Source organism: Pituophis catenifer, unplaced genomic scaffold (assembly GCF_029215685.1).
Source record: "Pituophis catenifer annectens isolate HBS135680 unplaced genomic scaffold, rPitCat1.0.hap2 SCAF_1, whole genome shotgun sequence".
NCBI classification, from domain to species: Eukaryota; Metazoa; Chordata; class Lepidosauria; order Squamata; family Colubridae; genus Pituophis; species Pituophis catenifer.
Genome location: NW_027256881.1, coordinates 193,172,787 through 193,192,220, shown reverse-complemented (window position 1 = coordinate 193,192,220; position 19,434 = coordinate 193,172,787). Strand labels below are relative to the sequence as shown.

The 19,434-nt window shown below is 40.0% G+C and overlaps 2 protein-coding genes across 2 annotated transcripts; one reads left to right on the top strand and one right to left on the bottom strand.

The window, feature by feature from the left end:
• Nucleotides 1–4,020: 4,020 nt before the first annotated feature.
• Nucleotides 4,021–11,703, top strand: PJVK (pejvakin). The gene is made up of 6 exons (XM_070956876.1): nucleotides 4,021–4,246; nucleotides 6,528–6,723; nucleotides 6,895–7,036; nucleotides 8,132–8,249; nucleotides 10,207–10,302; nucleotides 11,186–11,703. Exons 1-6 carry the CDS (start codon nucleotides 4,021–4,023, stop codon nucleotides 11,485–11,487), a joined length of 1,080 nt encoding a protein of 359 aa, XP_070812977.1. The 3' UTR covers nucleotides 11,488–11,703.
• Nucleotides 11,704–12,012: 309 nt separating this feature from the next.
• FKBP7 (FKBP prolyl isomerase 7) lies at nucleotides 12,013–19,333 on the bottom strand. The gene is given in 8 exon segments (XM_070931627.1): nucleotides 12,013–12,579; nucleotides 14,219–14,352; nucleotides 16,425–16,576; nucleotides 17,503–17,697; nucleotides 18,727–18,786; nucleotides 19,023–19,092; nucleotides 19,095–19,149; nucleotides 19,151–19,333. Coding segments are annotated over 8 exon segments (1,011 nt in total). The 3' UTR covers nucleotides 12,013–12,417.
• Between the last annotated feature and the right edge of the window lie 101 nt (nucleotides 19,334–19,434).

Genomic DNA, 19,434 nt, shown 5'->3' with positions numbered 1-19,434 from the left:
GTGTCAAACTCCATTTTATTGAGGGCTACGTTAGGGTTGTGGTTGACCTTGGGGGGCCAGGATGGGTGTGGCCAACTCTACGTTCCTTGTGTTGGGGGATGCCTGTGGTGGCCTGGGTGGGGCTGGGGGGATCCTTCCTCCCTCCCTCCCTTTTCCCTTTTCTTCTTTTCCCTTTCCTCTTCATTCTCCTTCCTTCTCTCCTTCCCCTTTCTTTCTTTTTACTTCCTTGCTCTCTTCTCTTCTTTCCTTCTTTTTCTTTGTCTTTCCTGTCCCTTCTTGGATGCTCAAATGCAAAAGGGTAAACATTCCTTGCCTTGTGATCAAATGCCCCTTTTGCTAGTAGTTTGTGGTCACTTTTAAGACTGAGAACAAATCAGGCTCAGTTTATTCCATGCTTGCATTTAGTGGGGGCATCCACAGACAACAGTACAACAAAACTGTCAAAATGGTGGCTGTGATAGTTGATCAGAGCTCCTCTGTTGTTGTTTTTTTTTTTTGTGCAAGAACTTTAGCATTTAGTAATAGAGGTAAGTTAGTTGCTTTTCTATTAATACATAATCCTTAAAAGGGTGCTTCTGTAGGAACCCTGCCATGGTCTAATTCAGACTGGAAATATAGCAAAGGAAAATATTTTCCCCCACTCCACTTTGTCCTGTTTTCCCCACTGGAAATGGCTGTTTGCAACACACAGTGAGGGGATACTTTCCTAAGAGCTCACAATTCAAGAATACCAATGTACACGCATTTGCTAATGCTAATCTAATATGCCTTTTGTTAACTGCACATGAGGTATCTCAGGATGGGGAAGGCCGTGGTGGGGCCTAGTGATGGAGCAGACCCTCAAGGCCTCCCGACACACTAAGATACCTCATGCTTCTCCCTCCCTTCCTGCCACACCAGACTCACGTTGCAAAGATCTCACTGCTGCTGTTTCTTTGCCTTTGAGGGAGGAAGAGAGTTGGCTTGGAAATGCTTTTCACGCTGAGAATGGACGCTTCTGGGTGCCATAATATCGCACTGTTCAGGCACCCATCCTCTTTTACAGAGAATCAGGGACCCAGAAACATTCATTCTTGGCGTGAAAAGTGTTGTGGTGCCTGTCTCCTGCTCCTGCCCCCCCAAATTCCTTTTTGCTGCTGCTCTGGCAGGGACACTCCCTGCCTGCTAAAATGTGCTGCAGACGTAGCTACTTCAACAACCCACCCTGTGGTTGGAGCCAGGAGAGTCACTGTGGAATCAGAAGGGCTCAGGAACAAACACTCTCCATGGCCTGGGTGTGCTGCTTGTTCATGTGCACCGGCCTTACTGTTTGAGTACAGGCTTTATGCCAGCTGGCCGGCCAAGTGAGGAGTAAGTCAGGTGGGGCTGGCTGGCTAGGGAGGGGGGATCATGGCTGCTCAGGTAGCTCCTGCCACCGCCAAAAGCTTGGGTGCCCCGGCTCTAACTGAGCTGAAGAAAGTGGAAGAACAGCAGTGGGACTGCCCTCAAAGATAGCTCCAGTTCCAAGTGTCCCATTTGCACGCAGATGTGTCATTTGCATGCAGGCAGAGTCTGCAGGACAATGGGGCCTTATTCCTCTCCTGGCGTGGTGAGCTTCTGGACGCGGGTGTGAGGGACCTGGCCCCACGGTGCCTCCTTGCTCAATTGAAGGCTTTTGTTGTGGCCCGTCAGCGGTCTGTGCAGCTAGTAGCTGATTCCGACAGTGAGGAGGCTGGTGTGGTGCTGCGCCAGCAGCCTGTGCAGCTGGCACTCAAGTCAGACAATGAGGAGGCTGGAGAAGATATGGTGCCAGAGGTGGGGATTCAGCCAGGGCCTTCAGAACCTCCAGAAGCTCCCATAAGTGAAGAGGAACAAGAGGAGGAGCCTCTTCTCGATGCATGAGCGCGCAGAGCTGCCAAAAGGCAGGAGTGGCTCCTCAGGAGGAGGTCTCCTTGAGAGTAAGGCTTGGGGCTAATTGGCCACTCCCCTATCCTATTTAAGGAAGGATGACGACAGGCAATTTGCAGGAAACAACTTTGTTCACATTCCTTCGCGTCTTGACCTTGTTTCTCTTTATCAGTTTCCTGCAAATTGCTTCTGGGCATTCTGCCAACCACAGTAAGATTACGGTTATTCTTTGGATTCTTGTCGGCTGTTAATGAAGTTAATTTAACAACCTTTGTTTGAAAAAACTGATTTAAATTAGTAAACTAAGGTTTGTATGGACTTTGTGTGTGCTGCGTTCTTTGGGGTCCGTAGCTGGGGCAGAATAGCTTTGTTCCTGCACTCAAACAGTAAGGTCTGTGCATGCCAGTGAGCAGCACACATGGGCCACGGACGGCGTTGGTTCCTGCACTCTGCCTTGGATCTGATCTGCAGGGCTGCCCTGGAGTCAGCGAGGGACCACCCAGCTGCCTCGGCCCCGGGCATACGCATAGGAGGTGGTGAACAGGCAGGGGCTGGCATCCTGGGTGAAAGGGAGGTATTCAGAATGCAGTCAGCCTGCATGCACTGTCTCCTGTCTATGTGCCCAGGGGGTGGGCCCAGGGGTGCTGCTGCAGATCTAAGGATGACTGCTTTCTGGCCCAGATGGCTGCCACCGTGTTGTAAATCAGCACTCGGTCAGCCTGAGCCAGGTTGAGGCATTGTGGGCCTTTCCTTTGCTGTTTCTAGGGAAGCTCCGCAGGCCAGATCTAACCACACATCGTGGGCTGGATCTGGCCCATGGGCCTTGAGTTTGACACCCCTGTTTTAAAAGAATGCAAATGACTAGCTGTCTGCAAGGAATATAAATCCTTCCATTTCCCACCATCCAGTCAGAGCTGAAGAAGCTTCTTGGATGAGAAGCAAAATGTTTTCAAAGAAAAATAAGAAAGTCCAGTTGCCTACTGAAAAAGCACCTTTGGGACAACATGGAAAAATAAACCAAGATATAATTGTAGTGGGGGGGAGAAGAGAAAAAAGGAGGAGGTTTTGGTGGAAAGAGGAGTAGAGAGACAGAGTGTGAGAGGAGGAAAGAGGGGTTTTTTTGGGGGGGGGAGGGGGGAAGGCTGGAAGGTAAGGATAGAAAGGATCCTATCCTTCCTAGGCTGGGGTAAAAGGAGGCCTGAGAGGAAAGGAAAAGAGGCTCAAGGGGGAAATGGAGAAAGAGGCCTGGGGAAAGGGAGAGAGTGTGAAGGCAATAGGAAGATAGGATAGCTTCTGTGGGACAAGCCTGAGGGAGAGAAGGGGATTGGATAGGAGAGGCTTCTGTGGGGCAAGGCTGAGGGAGAGAAGGGGATAGGATAGGGGAAGCTTCTGTGGGGCAAGCCTGGGAGGGAGAAAGAGATAGGATAGAGGAGGCTTCTGGAGGGAGGGAGGGAGGGACCAGTGGCCATACCAAGAGGGCCAGGAGAACCCGGACTCCAGCAGCCCTTTTGGGGGTAGCACTACATAATTTTGGAAGCTGGTCATTTTTTGTGTATCTTATATTTAAATCTGAAAGAAAGATTGAAGAAAGGATGGGAAAAATTGAGTGGGGTACAGACAGAAAATGTCGGAGTTCCATAAAAAATTCTAAAAATGACATGCCTCAGTTGAACTGTGATATACAGGGATTATGCACATTAAAACTGAAAATCCCTACCAAAGTAAATTTGGGTTGAATTAGTGTCATGGTAGAAAAGAACACAGAGATTAGAGGAAAAAAATCTCATTCATGATATATGTTAGAATAACAATCATTTTAAAAATTAAATGCAGTTAAAAATAGCAGATTTTGTATGTTGTGTGAAAGTGGTGTGGAAGCTAGAATGGTACTACAGAAGAGTATTGTTCTAACTGTGTCCTATCAGTTTACTTTGTTAATTTATTATTAATTATTTTGACTCTACCTGGACAATGAAAAGGAGTTCGAAAAGGAAAAGGATGATTAGAATAATGCCAATAGTTCCCTTTCAGTTAGATATAATCAACTTTAGGACAAGGTAGAGTTTTCCCCCCTGTACTGATTAACTTTTTAATATGGCTCTATGGTTTGGAAATTGCAAGAGTTTATTTTAAATGTATATGTATAATATGTTTGCTGCTGCTACTAAAAGTTTTGTGAAGCAAGTTGGTGACGGAGGTCGATTAGTTCCTGTCCGTAGCCTCAGTGAAGCTGATAAATATCAACCTCTCAGTCTTGTTATCAAAAAGAAAAACTGGTTTCTTTCTAAAAGGTCGAAATTTACCTCAACACCATTCAGCCTAAAAGACATTCTTCAAGGAGAGAAAGAAATTTCTGCAGGTAAGTTCTGTAAAGTCCTTCAAAGCTTATAAAACTATACATAATTGTTCAATAACAACAATAACAAAATAGAAAGCAAAGCAGTTTTTTGTGGAGGTGGGGGGTAAAGAAAAAGAATTCAAATAGCTTGATATTAAGAATTTATTTAAAAAGTTTTTTGCTAGTGCATTCATTACAGGATTGGAAAACACAGGAATACATTTTAAGAATTTGCTTTTTGTTATTAAAACATTTATTCATTTTGTGTGACCTGTTCTCTGTAATAGGATAAATATATAATACCTGGATTGCAATGTGAACTCTAGTATGTTTGTTTAGACATAAGCCTAACTGAATTCGATAGGATTTACTTTGTAACAGATATCCTTAATACTGCACCATTAATATTTAATTATACAAGTTCATACATTTTATTATAAGTCCAGTGAAATGTGACATTTCTTTTCTTACATACCTTAATTAGGCCATATTATATAGTGCTATTTCCCTGTAACACTATTTCTTCCTTTTATATTAGCAGCCTAGCTTTTCAAAGTTTTAATTTGGTCTTAAAGTAAACAATAGGGAAATGCTTTTAGTTTGCCAGAAATGCATTTTTCATATCTTTGTAAAGAAGGCAACTACTAGAAGAGAGCACACTTCACTGTCTCCTACAGCGACATCCTGCTGATAACATTTATTATAGAAGCGGAAGGTATTCAGAGCACAGCTATGTGAAGCAACCATAAAGTCTTAGGATGCAGAATGTTAAAGGGTCACATCTTCTCAAAGGCTCAGTATGGCTATGTTGGAAGAAATTTGGCACTGTTTTTTGAGGTTTCTGGTGCAGTGAGGTTTCTGGTACTGTCCTTTTGGGGTGTACTTCCCACAGCTACTTCAAGGCCCACCTGTAGCTGTCGTAACAGAAGTATTAGCAGTGCATGTATTCTCATGATCAGACATCAGACCTGTGACCTTTCAGGCAATGGATTTGGAAGGGGATTCACAAGGTATCTCTCTAGGTCACTGATGGCTAACCTTTTTGCCGTCATGTGCCAAAAGCAGGGGGAGTGCGGGGTGGGGTCGCACGCGCGCGTGCCCGCACCCATGGGGCACTATGCGCCCCGTTCCCCCCCGTGCATGCGTGCATGACCACGCTCTTTTGGCATGCAATGGCACAGTGGGCCCGGTAGGCCCGTTTTTTCGCTTTCCCCAGGCTCCAGAGCCTTTCTAGGAGCCTGGGGAGGGGGGAAAACGGCCTTCCGGTCCCACTGGTGGGACCGGAAGTTGGCAAACAGATCATTTTCGGCCTCTGGAGGGCCTCCAGGGGGGTGGGGAAGGCCGTTTTCGCCCTCCACAGGCTCCTAGAAAGCCTCTGGAGCCTGGGGAAAGCGAAAAAACTGGCCTTCTGGTCTCACTGGAAGTCGGGAGACGGGCCGTTTCTGGCCTCTGGAGGGCCGCTAGGGGAGCTGAGCTCACGTGCCCACCAATATGGCTCCACGTGCCACCTCTGGCACGCGTGCCATAGGTTCACCATCATGGCTGTAGGTAGTTGAACCCAATCCTAAAATACAGACAAAATCTAAGGTTAACCTCAGATCACACATACTCACAATCTTGTAGAGAATGTTTAATAATCCATAGGGCCCACCTGAAATTACTTATGGCTCGATGCCACTGCAATTAAAGCAAAAAGGAAGTATATCTTGGCTGAGTCTGGATCAGTGGTGGGTTGCCCCCGGTTCAGACCAGTTCTATAGAACCGGTAGTAAAACCGGAGGGAAGCTCCGCCCACCCATCCCAACATCATCAAACGTGCACAAAGAGCGCGCACACGTGCGAGCAAAGCAAGCAAGTGCATGCAGCCCCGTTGCAAACTGGTAGTAAAGGTAAGTAGAACCCACCCCTGGTCTGGATGGCATCCAAAATGTTTTTATCTCTGTACCCATTCTGTGATTTATGTACAAACATTTTAATTTACCACATTACGAAATCTTATTTGATTCTATAGAGAAGGAATGTTGTTGCTTGCAGTTTGGGATGATAACAGTGAAAAACCTTTTGTGTCATAAGAAATTACATAATATTTTGCACCATTGCAAATTATATGCTCTGAAAAGGAATGAGATAAATATATTGGAACCTTCATTTTGTGTGTAATCTCTACTCTATAGGATAACATAATCTGGAGTTCATCTGAAGATTCTAAGATTGGTTTTGTTTGTTCACTTAAATCTATTGTCTCTTAATATAGATGAATATGATGTTTTTAAAGATGTCAATAAACCATCTTTCCCCTTAGGTATTTCATCCTATCAATTACTAAATTATGAAGACAAATCTGATGTAGCCCTTAATGGCAAGCAAGGAAATCACATCATGAACTCTTCTGGAGTCAGTACTGCTGGGTCAGATTCCCTTGCAGTGAAGGCTTCTTTCGGTATTGTAACTAAGCATGAGGTTGAGGTACCAACGTTGCTCAGAGAATTAACTAGTAGGTTGGTATGATAAAATTTTTTTATTATCTTGCTGGTTTTGCTTACTTTATGCCTACACTCTTTGCAGGAGTTTTGAGAACTACGAATATTACCCAAATCCAATAAGTGAGACTTGAGCTATTATAAAAGGAATAATGCAGGACTATGAAAATTATTTCTTTGTTATTTTAGAAAAGTGGATTTCCAACACTGCCTTGTTCGTCAGTCACGAGAGAGTAGTAGAACGGTTCTCTGTGTGGTAATGGAGAGTATTCGAACAACTCGACAGTGTTCTCTCTCTGTTCATGCTGGTATGAGAGGTGACACAATGAGAGTAAGTGAGCACGCATATCAAAATCGCTTGCGTATATTGAATACTTTGTCTCTGGCTTTAAATAGGTGTCCATGAGGAGAATCAAAATAAGATGATGATCCCAATCATGTGATTTAAGTCCCACCCCTTTTTTACATGTGTGGCGCATGTTGCAGGCAGGTGAAAATGATCAGAGCTTTGATCACATGGTTGGGCCTAGCATCTTCACTTTTTTTGACATCCTCCCAAAGGCATCCCTGCTTTAAGTATGCATCATTCCGTATTGATTTATTACAAAGTCATCTACACATTTTAATAATCATTTAAATAAGATTTACAGGAAAAAACTCCACCCAAATTAACTCTTAATTTAATTGTTCTTGTAGTAGAAATAAGAATGCTGAAACATTGCTGTTTACCCAAAAGTGTATTATAGTTGATCTAGTCGATCTATATTAGGGGTAGGGAATTATGGCCCTTTTGTGAACTTCGCAGCATTTCTGAGTCATCCATGATGGCTCAGGAATTCCGGAAGTTGAAGTCTGCAAGTCGTAAAGGGGCCATAGTTCCCCACCTCTGATTTATATACACAAAAAATGTCTTGCTTGCCTGTTAATCCACTTAGATCAAAGTTCTGTAGACTTTGAAATCAATGCAAATTTATCCAGTGAAATGAATCATTGAAATTCATTTATATGCTTTGAAGATTTTGATGCAGGCATGGAATTCCCTTGCCTTCAAGGAGTCTTTTGTCACTTCTTTTTCTGACCTATTCCTTAAGCAAGTGCTTCTTTGAGTTGTGCCCATGAATGTGCCATAAATTTGCAATTGAGCCCAGGGATTACTAGGGTTCAATCTGAGTACAAACAGCTGATCAGGTTTACCTAATTTGTGCTCCAGACATTTTAATCATGCTATATTCATTGGATTATTTGTCATTTGTCCTTCGTTCATTAGAATTTTAGGTGATAGTGACAACGATGATTCTATTTCACTTGAAAAAGAGTTTTACTGGAAAATATATTTTGCTTTCTAGAACTTATATTGCAGTGTATTATTTGGATGCTGTCATTTTGAGAAATATTAATGCAGTATGTATGTTTCTTTTCCCATTAGTTTCATATTATCGATGAACATAATTACAAAGGATGTGACAAAGCAATTGTCTTTCCTGCACATACAACAATTGCATTTAGCATATTTGAGCTTTATATTCGCCTGGATGGTAATTTTGGTAAGTAACATTTGGCCTGCACTCTTGATTGCTAGTATGATCCAGGTTATTCTTTTTCATAGACTAAAGTTGAATATTCTGTTTTACACCCATTCTTCATTTCACAATGTAAATGTAAGATACAACCTGATAAGCTTATTTTGCATGGTTCCATAGCTGCAATATGACATGCAGAAGCATTTATCAGTAATTTCAGTTTAGTTGAAGGCAACTAAGTTTCTTGTTTTTATGAAATAAAGAATTGACTTTTATATAAAAAGGGTACATAGGTGAGGGAAAGTAAATCTTTCTATTCCTCTTTCATTGCTTATTCCTCATCCTCTGTATTTTTTTTTCAGCTGGAGTTTGGCATAATGGCAAGAAAGCTGTTTGAGAAATAGCAATAGAGAATGAATTGCAAAACAGAGAAGAGCTAATAACATTTCATTCTAAAAAAAATGCCAGTTTCATTTTATTAGAAGCATGATAGAGACTGTAATACTGTCAAGTAGTAAGACAGTATTCTTAGTAGTAGTAGTACTACTACTACTACTACTACTACTAGTTGTCTAGTAATCTCTGGGCTAGACAGTTTACAGCCAGTAAAACTGATAAAAATAAAACAACATATAAATTAAGGTAATTAACCTAAAAGAAGTGCTACTGAAAAGTTTGAGTCCAGGTTGAGCAACATTCATGTAATATTCACATGAAAACTCCATGTTTGCTACTTATCTGTTGCGGCCCAGTTCAATAGTTATCTAACGGTTACTTAACTAATGGGGTATTAAGTAGTGCTCTGATATATCAGACTGATGGTTGCACTTCTAACTGAATCTGTACTCTGGCTGAAAAACATCACACTTCTCCAGTTACTACTATCTATCAACAACGAGGAATTGAATTAGTTGTTCCTTCTGCATATTCTGCGTCCTTCCCAAGCCACACCAAAAAGCAAATAAGTACAGTGTGGGTGGAATAAACAAGGGACATTACGTTGCAGCCACTACTTAGTTACTGTTAGCAGGTAGCAATAGGAAATCATGTTATCAAGCTGGAATGTTCAAGTTGAGATACCTGTAAAATCTGATGCTTAAGAGATTTTTGCATAATTTTCTTTTGTGGCTGGATACATTTAATTCTCTACATTTTAAAAAAATTCTTGTGTCTGGTTTCCTCTGGGATTCTTTAACTATTGTTTTTAGCATAGTATTAAGGGCTAAAAAGATAAGTTTTTATTTTCCTTGTATGCAACTCAGACAAATTCAACAGTCTAAAAGGAAAAAAACACATGGTGTCACACACAGCAAAACAATTTCCTGTACATTGGGAAGGGGAGAAATCTGCACGCTGGAGTCAATTGTACTGTCCCCTTTCTCTCAATTCGAAGCTACCTAAAATAATTTAAAAAATGATTGCCATTATTTTATCTTCAGTACATGTTTTTTATTCCAGCAGCTTTGTCTGGAATCTAGGGAGAGAATTGTTGAATTGCTTAAAACATTATTTGTCTACAGTGGTAGCTTGAACATGTGTGGACTTCACCTTAATAGATTTCTCAGCCAGTATGATGGTTGAGGAATTCTGGGAATTGAAGTCCATACATCTTCAAGCTGCCAAAGTTGAGAAACACTGGTTTAAAATGAAAAGATCAAAAGGGGTGAAAAGAAAGGATGGGACACAATATCTGCACTGTATTCAAAATAATGTAGATTTTTATTCATTATCATGTAAGTTTATCAGACTTCACTTATAAATTATTAGAAAACCCCTTGGGGTATCTAGTCTAGCAAAGAAATCTGCTTCCAAGTCCAAATGTCCATTGCTGAATCACTCTTCCTATAGATATTGTATCATTTCCTAATAATTCAGTACTTTTACCTTATCTGTAATACTTTGGTTATAAAACAAATGAAATGTTTTTATTCTCATTTTTTTGCTGCATTTGAATAACAGTTTCAAATACTTTTTCTCCCAGAACTTTGTGTTGCTCCAGAATCAAAAGGAGGATTTGAAAAAGAACCATCAAGATCATTTTCACTAGCTAAATTAAGGAAAAATCTGTTTCATCGAAGTATGATGTTTAATATTTATTTACATTTCTTTGATTAAAGATGTTATCAGCCTTAAAGAGCAGTGAGAATAGTTTTTTAAAATCAGAACAATAACAAGACTACTGTTAAAAAATTGGATTTCAAAATAAGCATAGTGCATATATTTTAATTAACATAATTGAGTTTGCTTCATGTTAAATTCTATATTAGGGAGATACCTTTCAAAGTTCAGCAATGAAATGTTATAGCTATATTATGATATTTAAAGTCTAACGTACTGTAATCCAGCTATTCCGAAATTCCTGCAATCAGTTCTCTGATCTAGATTAAAAGGATATAATCACTGAAGAAATTTTACATATACTCGATCCCTGACCTGAGGAAGGATAATAAAATATATAAAATCCCCAGTTAAAATATCGGTCAGAGTACAGTTAGCTGCTTTGAGATGTGAAGGTTCAATATGATACAACTCTTCTTTTCATATTTCCCATTCTGTAAAGGGTTGGCAAGTTTAATTTGTTACTGTATGTTTATGTTAAGTATTAATAGAACAGAATGAACCCTCCTTCACTCTTTATGCACAAATTCTTGTTTATTGTAAAATGTTTAAGTGACACATACCGATATATATATATTTATTCCCATGTATGTGTTCATATGAGATAGAAAGAAAAGAAAGTAAAAATTACTGATTACGTTTGAGTGAGATGTCATAATGGCATCCTATTAAGCAGTTAAAATTATACTATTAACGGCTAGGGTGGAATACTATGACAGATTACATAATAATTAATGCGGTTTCTAAATTGAAATGTGTTTTGCAGCTATTTTACTGTGTAACCCATATAATGTGCCACTTGAATTTCGTAATATTTCTTGTGTATGTCTGCTTTCTTACAGATAAAAGGGTGATGGATATCATTGTCCACTCTGATAATTATTTAGATGATCTTTTTGCGGATTATTATGAAAAAACAGCAAGCATGACAGACATTTCAACAAACTATTTCCGAGAAGGAGCTCATGTACGAGTGAATTTGCTTAATAACCACATTCCTAAAGGTCGTTGTTCTTTATGCGGTATGGGGAGTTCCAGAAGGGAAACAGTTTATGGTTGTCTTGAATGTTCTTTTAATGGACAAAAGTTTGTGCGACTTCATGCCGTGCCTTGTTTTGATCTCTGGCACAAAAGAATGAAATAAGATTTCTGATAAATGTTTAAGGGCTGGCTCCAAAGTTAATTGTACTTTGTTCCCTGTAAAACCAATGGAATTAGCTAAGTCACAGCTATCTTTTCATCTTGATTTCAGTGGAATTTAAATGCAACTAACTTATTCTGGGTCCAATTCTGTATCTGAACTAGGTTTGATTGTGCCATCAAGCTCTATGAATTTTGACTGCAAACATGTAAAAGACAGAACCACAAAGTCTCTTATTTGCATCTATGTTTTTAAAAGTAAGTTTTCTAGTTATAAAAATAAATAAATATCAGAATAATTTAATAAAACTGCTTTCCAAAATTTGTTTTCTTGGATTTCCTTTGATCTACATGATGATATGTACACTTTTGAGTTAAAATCTTAATTTTTTAAAAACTCTAAAAATGTCACAACAAATGCTTAGATTTGGAAATATTTGCCATTGAGGAATGTTAGCTCTGAAGATTTACATCCTAGAAATTCTTGCATATTTTATGAATCTTCTCTTTAGTTGAGGAAGCATACCAATTATACCCTTTTCAGATTTTATTTTTGTTGCAGTTTATAGGACCATAATTGAAACCAATTTTAATCTCAATACAAAAGTATAAAAATTATTCTAGTGAATGTACATAAACTGGTATGTAACACAAAAAAGATTTTAAAATGCAGTTATATTTTGCTGTGGATAAATCCCAGTGAAAGCAATGGAGTTGCTTCATTATACCTTTGTGCATGATGTGTATTTGATTCACCAAATCCAAGCCACAGCTTTAAATTCCTTTGAATACATCTACCAAGACTTGTTTAGGAAGAAGAGTGAGTACAGCCAAGTCATCCAGTTTTGATGGCTGCAGAACTCCCATCGTCCATGAAAACTGCAAGATCACTAAAGTCCATAAAGCAACAAGTAGACATTTGAATAATAAGTTTTTATAGTTCATCATGTTGGTAGACATTGTATTCTTTGGCAGATATGAAGCCATCACCATCATGGTCATTCTTTTTAAATATATCTACCAAAACATCATTTTGAACAGAAGAATCCCGTTTTTTGCCATCTCTTTCGAATTCTTTCTTCAAATAATGATTTATCTAAAGGAATTAAAAAAACAACAATAATTTCAACTTGCTCTTATATTTATGATTGCTTTTATATTTCTATTTTTATTCTGTTGTAAGCCACCCAGAGTTGCTTTAAATAGCAAGATGGGCAGCATAAATAAGCCTCTTGCATATGAACCCCAATCAACAACTGAAAATTAAAATACTACATACTGTAAAAAGACAAGCATTATAATATTCTAAAATATATGAAGTTTCCCTCTATGGCCCCAAAACAGACTCTAACTCACAAAACAAAATTTTTACTTGCTGACTTCACACATGCACCTTTAATCCTCTGGAAAATATTTTTAGGAAACACAGCAGGGCTAGAGCAAGTGGTTGATTCTGGTAGAATCTGTTCTTCCAGAGGGATTCATTTTGCTGGCAGCCATCATTAGTACAAACCACCAGCAATTTACAATCGAGGAGGATTTTTCCAAACTGCTTGTTTTTCATGAGGGATAAATCCAAGAAATGTCACTGGAGGAAGCGAAACAGAATCTTCTACTAGGAAAGTAAAAAGAGTCTCAGGTAAACTAACTCATCTGAGAGAGGGATTCAATGGTCTGATTGTATTTTCTGGCAATGTTGAACAAGACAGAGATAGAAAGAGATTTGCTTGTGTTCTACCATAAATGCAACAATGTAGGTAGTCCTTGACTTATTACTGCAATTGGGATTGGAGTTAAGTTGTTGGTTGTTAAGTTGAGATATTCACGTAACCGGATCCGATTTTACAACAATTTGCAGAGTCATTAAGTGAATCACCAGTCATTGAGTGAATCCATGGTTATTAAGAAAATGCCACAGTTGTAAGTGCGAACCCATTCTTCTGATTTGGTGTATTTGACTGAAATCTGTAAAAAGTGGCAAATTTCAGTCAGGAGATTGTGGGACTGTGTAACCAGTTGCAAGAGTTAGCTGATATTCAGGAGTGCTTTATGGATCATAGAGTGCTTTATGATCATAAAGCACCTGTTCCAGCCATTGTAATTTTGGATGGTCATTAAGCGACCAGTCATAAATCAGAGATTTATCTGTATACTTATTGTTTCTATGCTTACTATCTTCCCACATTGTCTTTCCTCTCTAGTAAGAGTAGGTTATAGGTCTCCTCATCTGAAAGGGACACTGTTGGGGAGCACAATTCAAGAAGCAAACAGCTTATTTCTCTATTCCCCAAAGAATGGCTAACGTCAGAGAGTATTGGAGATGAACCTGAGTCCTAGATAGGGGATTTAAGATAGAGATGAACAATATGTGACCTTCGATAAATTGTTGAATTCTGATTTGATCAACACTTGTCATCATGACTAATAATGGTTGGGAACTGGTATGTCCACCCAACTTTAAAGCAACACTGAATTCAAGCAACCTTGGGAGGACTGATAAGAATTAGCATTTTGTACTCTTATCTATTAGAACAGACATCAAAAGTGAACAGATTAATTGAACTAGTGATGATCCAGGCATCCCTTTCTAAGAAAAGAAAAACATTTTTTTAATTAGAAAAAGTGATTATAAAAAGAGAGTGGTTCATACATTTATTCCACAATACTTCATAAATTGATTCTGTAAAACAAATGAAATGCTTTAATGAAGTGACTTAGAATATTATTCTTCATACCTCCTCCTTTGAAAGCTTTTTGTCACTATCCAGGTCTATTTGAGAAAATGTTTCAACACTCCGTGGTCCTTTAGTTACTGCATACAGTTCAATTTCAAAGATCAGTGTTGCATTGGGTGGGATCTTTGCTGCTTCTAACAATGTAACAGGAAAGTTATAGGAAATGCACATACTGATCTCTGATCATTTTAACCACAGACAACATATATCTACAGCTCTTTAGCAATGTGGTAAGGGAAGTGCTTTGTGGAACCACTTGGAGTCAATCCTCCCTCATCAAAGACACAATGTAAATGAACATTGTCCAGTGCACTCTTTATCCTGAAGCCTTTTGCCAATGGAGAAATAATAAATGGCAGGATTGGATGCTTGGTGGGGCTCTCACTGCTTTGACTATGACATGAGGTCTGTGTCTGTGCCAAATAGCACTGGCAGATCAGAAACTAACTCCATCTTTCTGTTCTTATTAATATGTGGACTTTTAGGAATATGGGAGAGAGGCTTCAGCAAAAAAACATTAACATTTCAAGAAAGACAAAAGGACCTCAGAAAAGGAAGATGGACATCAAAATGGATATGTAAGATTTAGCAGGTTCTCAGAAATAAGACATTGAACACTGAAAATGTGTTATTATTGAAGGAGAGAGTTTCAAGAATTAGTCTGGAAAAGTGATTCACAAGCCATGCACATGCAAGTAGTCAGTAGAGGAAGGAGCTAGTCCTCTTCTTCGTAGGGAGAACTCATTCAAAGTGACTAAATTCAAAATGGCTTGGTTCCTTTTCTAGGGCTAGGAAACACTTTTGCCTCAAATGTAGCAGGTGTTGCTTATATAACTGAGTAAAAGTTGGGTCACAGGGATTAGATTTGACATTCCTTAATGCGAGAATTTATTCTGGAGCCCCTATATGTAGCTCTGAAAACTAAAAATTAAAATACATTCATCACAAACAATTTTGAAGTAAAAAGTCATATGAAGAATTCACTGTGAATAAACAGGCAGAGCCTAACACAATTCCCCATAAGTATAAATGTAGATTGGCAAAAATGTCATGTGTATTTAGAAATAGCCACACCTTGTGACAATCTCACTAAAGACTGAATGCATAGATGCTTAAACTGTGAGTGCCATTTAGGTCTGCCACAGCTACACTGCTGCCCATTGAGCGCTGTACAAATCTGAATCTTACCCACAATACATCAGGTTGGCCAATTATGAAAAAAGAATATCTATACCAATATTTACTAAAGCCACAAGTACTTGAGGTAGTTGAATCAAACATTTAGAGAGTTATGCATATGTGCCCTGCTATGTACTAGTTGAAGATGGGGAGGATAATTTCACAAAATGGGGGGATTTCAATGATCATTATCTTGTCATTTTTTTAAACCACATGCAGCAGCCACATAGACTACTTATATTTCCCCTCCCTTCCATTTCAAGATTTAGTAACAAAGCCTAATAAAAGAATTCAGTCACTAGCAAGTCCAAGAGCAATACATACCACAGGAATACCCTGGAAAGAAGCAAAAAGCCACATGCATTCTTGACATTCTTAACTAGGTCATCTTTGCCCAGCATGCAGGAGTATGCTCTGATAGAGAACAAGCAGGTTGTAGGTTGGGAAGAAAGATACTTTCTTCATTTGCTGCCTGAAAAAAGAATCATTAGTTTCCAACAGTGCTCATGTGTTCTTATATAATACCTCTTGATGGATCACGTTGAAGTGACAATCAAGTTATTACTGGCTTTAAGAGAGTCTGAATCTCAGGGGCCTCTCCCCTCTGGTTTCATTAAATTTATAAGAAAATGTGCCCTAAGGACAGTTATCTTCCTTTCTTTCTCCCCTCGTTTTATTTTAGGCTGCCAGGTCCTTTGACTCTTTCTGTGAAAATATATTGCATTCTGGGGCTTGTACATTTTACATCTTGCAGCCAATAACAATATTACTAAATAATATATATAACTGTTAAAATGACAACACAAAGAACCTGAGAGTAAGCAGCAATTCCTCAGTGTCACTATCACTCCATAATTGCTGATGGATAAGTGACATTTACAGAAAAAATTGCTGATGAAAAAAAAAAAGGAAAAGTTGTGTTACTGATATGTAAAAGTGATATGCTCTGGCATCTCAATAATGCTCTTCACTGGATGCCAAATTATGCAATAAAAAGAAAAGATATTCATATTTAGTCATATTTTACCATAGCCTTGTTCTCCATAGCCAAGTGAAGGAGGAATAATCACTTTTCGTTTCTCTCCAGGACACATATTCATCATTGCAATGTCTAAGCCTTTAATGACTTGGCCAACACCAAGGACAAACCATTTTGGATGGCCATCATTGTGTGTGCGACTGCAAAAAAACAGAAAGAGTATACTTTAAGGAATTAGCTCAACATATTAGCATAACGTCAGCACTGATATTTTTTATATGTGGACCCAAAGAATGCAAGAGGCTTTCTTATTTCACTTACATACTCATAATTCTGTTAGTATTTTACACTTAATGTAACCTTGGCCTGGCTATGACTACAGATAGGGCCTTCATTATTAAAAACCAGCTTAAAAAATGGCAGCAAGGTACTACTGAGGTCACATGAAGAAAATGTCCAGAAAATAAGATACTTTAGGAAGGGCCCACCAGTAGCTTCGCCAGCCTGCTTAAAGTGTATCAAAAGCACAAGATAGTTGTTAGGGAGCTATCTAGTAAGTTCATGCTTTTTGTAATCGAGGGCAAGCATCTGCCGGTGATTCTAGTTGAAAATCAAACTATTCCTGATCTAAGGATTGAGCAATCTATCACTGAATCACCACATTAAGTCAAGAGAGTTGGAAGCAAGGCCATTTGTATCTGAATTCAATCTTTTGGCATATATATTACACAACTCAATCGAGTTTTTAGTGCTCCCTGGGCTTGTACATTTGTTTACAGATGTTTCTAATAGGTAATGTAATTAATTATGTTTAGGGAAGATTGTTAGGTGATATAAAGGATATGCATACAGAGCAATACAGGGTTTTTTTTAATCAAAGTATGCTGAGAACATCTGCATCTTCCATTGATCAAGAAAGGATCTGTTACCACTTGAGGCTGCAGTACTTGGGGCATAAACCCTTGGAAAGCAGCTTAACTAAATATTACTACAACTGCCTTGAGTACATCTATACAGCTGAGTAAACAAACTGACACTGCCAGAAGATCAGCCAAAGCGGCATTTTATCTAAAGTGAGCTGAGGGAGGCAAGAGTTTCAAAAGAGAATGCACCGCCACAAACTTACCTGCAATAAAACTTGGTCTTATTACTACCTACGAAACCGTCGTAATGGGCATTGAGTAGATCGCCCTTTTTGCTCTTGGGCTCGCAGACTTCGGGGACGTGCACGATTTCTATCTGGACATCTTCTGCAGGGGGACCCTCTGCTTTCTGCCCGTAGGACGGAAGAAGGAGGAGAGCAAACGCCTGCAGGAGAAAGTAGAGTCCCGCGCGGAAAGCCATAGTTGCAAAATTGGTCCTCTGGCTGCGTGGCACTACAGTAACATTGTTCGACGTCACGGGAGCCGAGAGGGGCGTGGCCAAAGATGCTCCCTCTACGCAAGGCCGCTTAACTGTTTTGCCCTGTTCCGGCGGTTGCGTAAAAGGCGTAGGTGTGCCTTGCGCCTGTTTCTTTGCCCCCCCCCCCTTCCCCGTCTCCTTTTTCTAGAGTAGAGAAAGTGTACAGTTGTTGGATTTTTGAGGGCGTTGACTTTGCATTTCTTGCTGCGTTTTCTCATCCATTAAAAGCGAGCGAGGGTAGTTATTAGACATGGATAGGATGAGCAGGGTTGTAGTCTCTTGCTGCCTCGTGGGTGCGATTTTCCGCGGAGGCGGTGAAAGGTGAAGCACCGGTCATACCTTGGGAGAGTTGCCTCTTAAACCTTCTCTCTCCCCACCCACCCCCAATATTTTCTTGAATGGCTTCATTTGTATCACAAGGTGAGCAGGCACGTTTTATTGCCAAATTATGCAATAAAACTAAAGGATGTTCATATTTAGTCATTTTACCATAGCACTGTTCCCCATAGGCAAGGGAAAAAGGAATAATCACTTTTCGTTTCCCTCCAGGACACATGTCCCAAAGGTGCAGAGGCAACTGGGCTTTCTGGTTTTTCTTGGAAGACGTTTCGCTTCTCATCCATTAAGCTTCAGCTCTGAAGAAGCTGAGATGCTTCTTAGATGAGAAGCGAAACGTCTTCCAAGAAAAAAACCAGAATGCCCAGTTGCCTCTTGGAAAAAGCACCTTCGAGACAACCATGACCTCGATGATTGAGAATCTCATCTCCATAGACATTCCAAGGCAGGGGTCTCCAACTTTAGCAACTTTAAGCCTGGAGGACTTCAACTCCCAGAATTCCCCAGCCAGCAAAGCTGGCTGGGGAATTCTGGAAGTTGAAGTCTTCCAGGCTTAAAGTTGCCAAGGTTGGAGACCCCTGCTCCAAGGTACATATTCATCATTGCAATATCCAAACCTTTAATGACTCGGCCAACACCAAGAACAAACCATTTTGGATGGCCATCGTTTTGCCATCATTTGTCATTTTGTGCGACTGGCAAAGAAAAGAAACAGTCTACTTTTGAGGAATTAGCTCAACATATTAGCATATATTATAATATCGGCACACTAAAATCGATGTGCTATCCAGCCGGGCTGGAAGTAGCAAGATTTATATCCCATAGTGATGCTGGGCAATGTTCCTCCAGGAAAAGACGAATTAGGTAGCAAAAAGAAACAAATGCACTTCCCGAGTGGGAAGCTCGGGTGTATGATGTCGTACAAAATCTCCCCTCCTCGTTCCTGGAGGGGAAGAGTTGGAAATGGAAGGCGACGGTAGTCTTCGGAGTTCCGCAACGATGCGAGCATGCGTGTAGGGTCTATTTTTTTTTTACCCTCTACCAGCAACCTCTTCTTCTTCTTCTTGCATCCAGGAAGTAAATGAGACGTCAGGGTCGATGGCATCAAACGCACAGGCCCGGGAAAGGGGGAGGGAAAGGGGAAGGCGAAGCCAAGCAAGCAAGCGGACCGACCGAGGAGGCAGGCGAGCCGCCGAGCCCCGGGCAGAGACGTCGTTCATTGTTTTGTTTCCTCAGAGACGGGCAATGAGTGACTTCAAACCCGCTTGGGCAGCCGCGTCTCTCACAGCAGCCTTGGGTCCCAAAGGCGGCGACAGCGGCG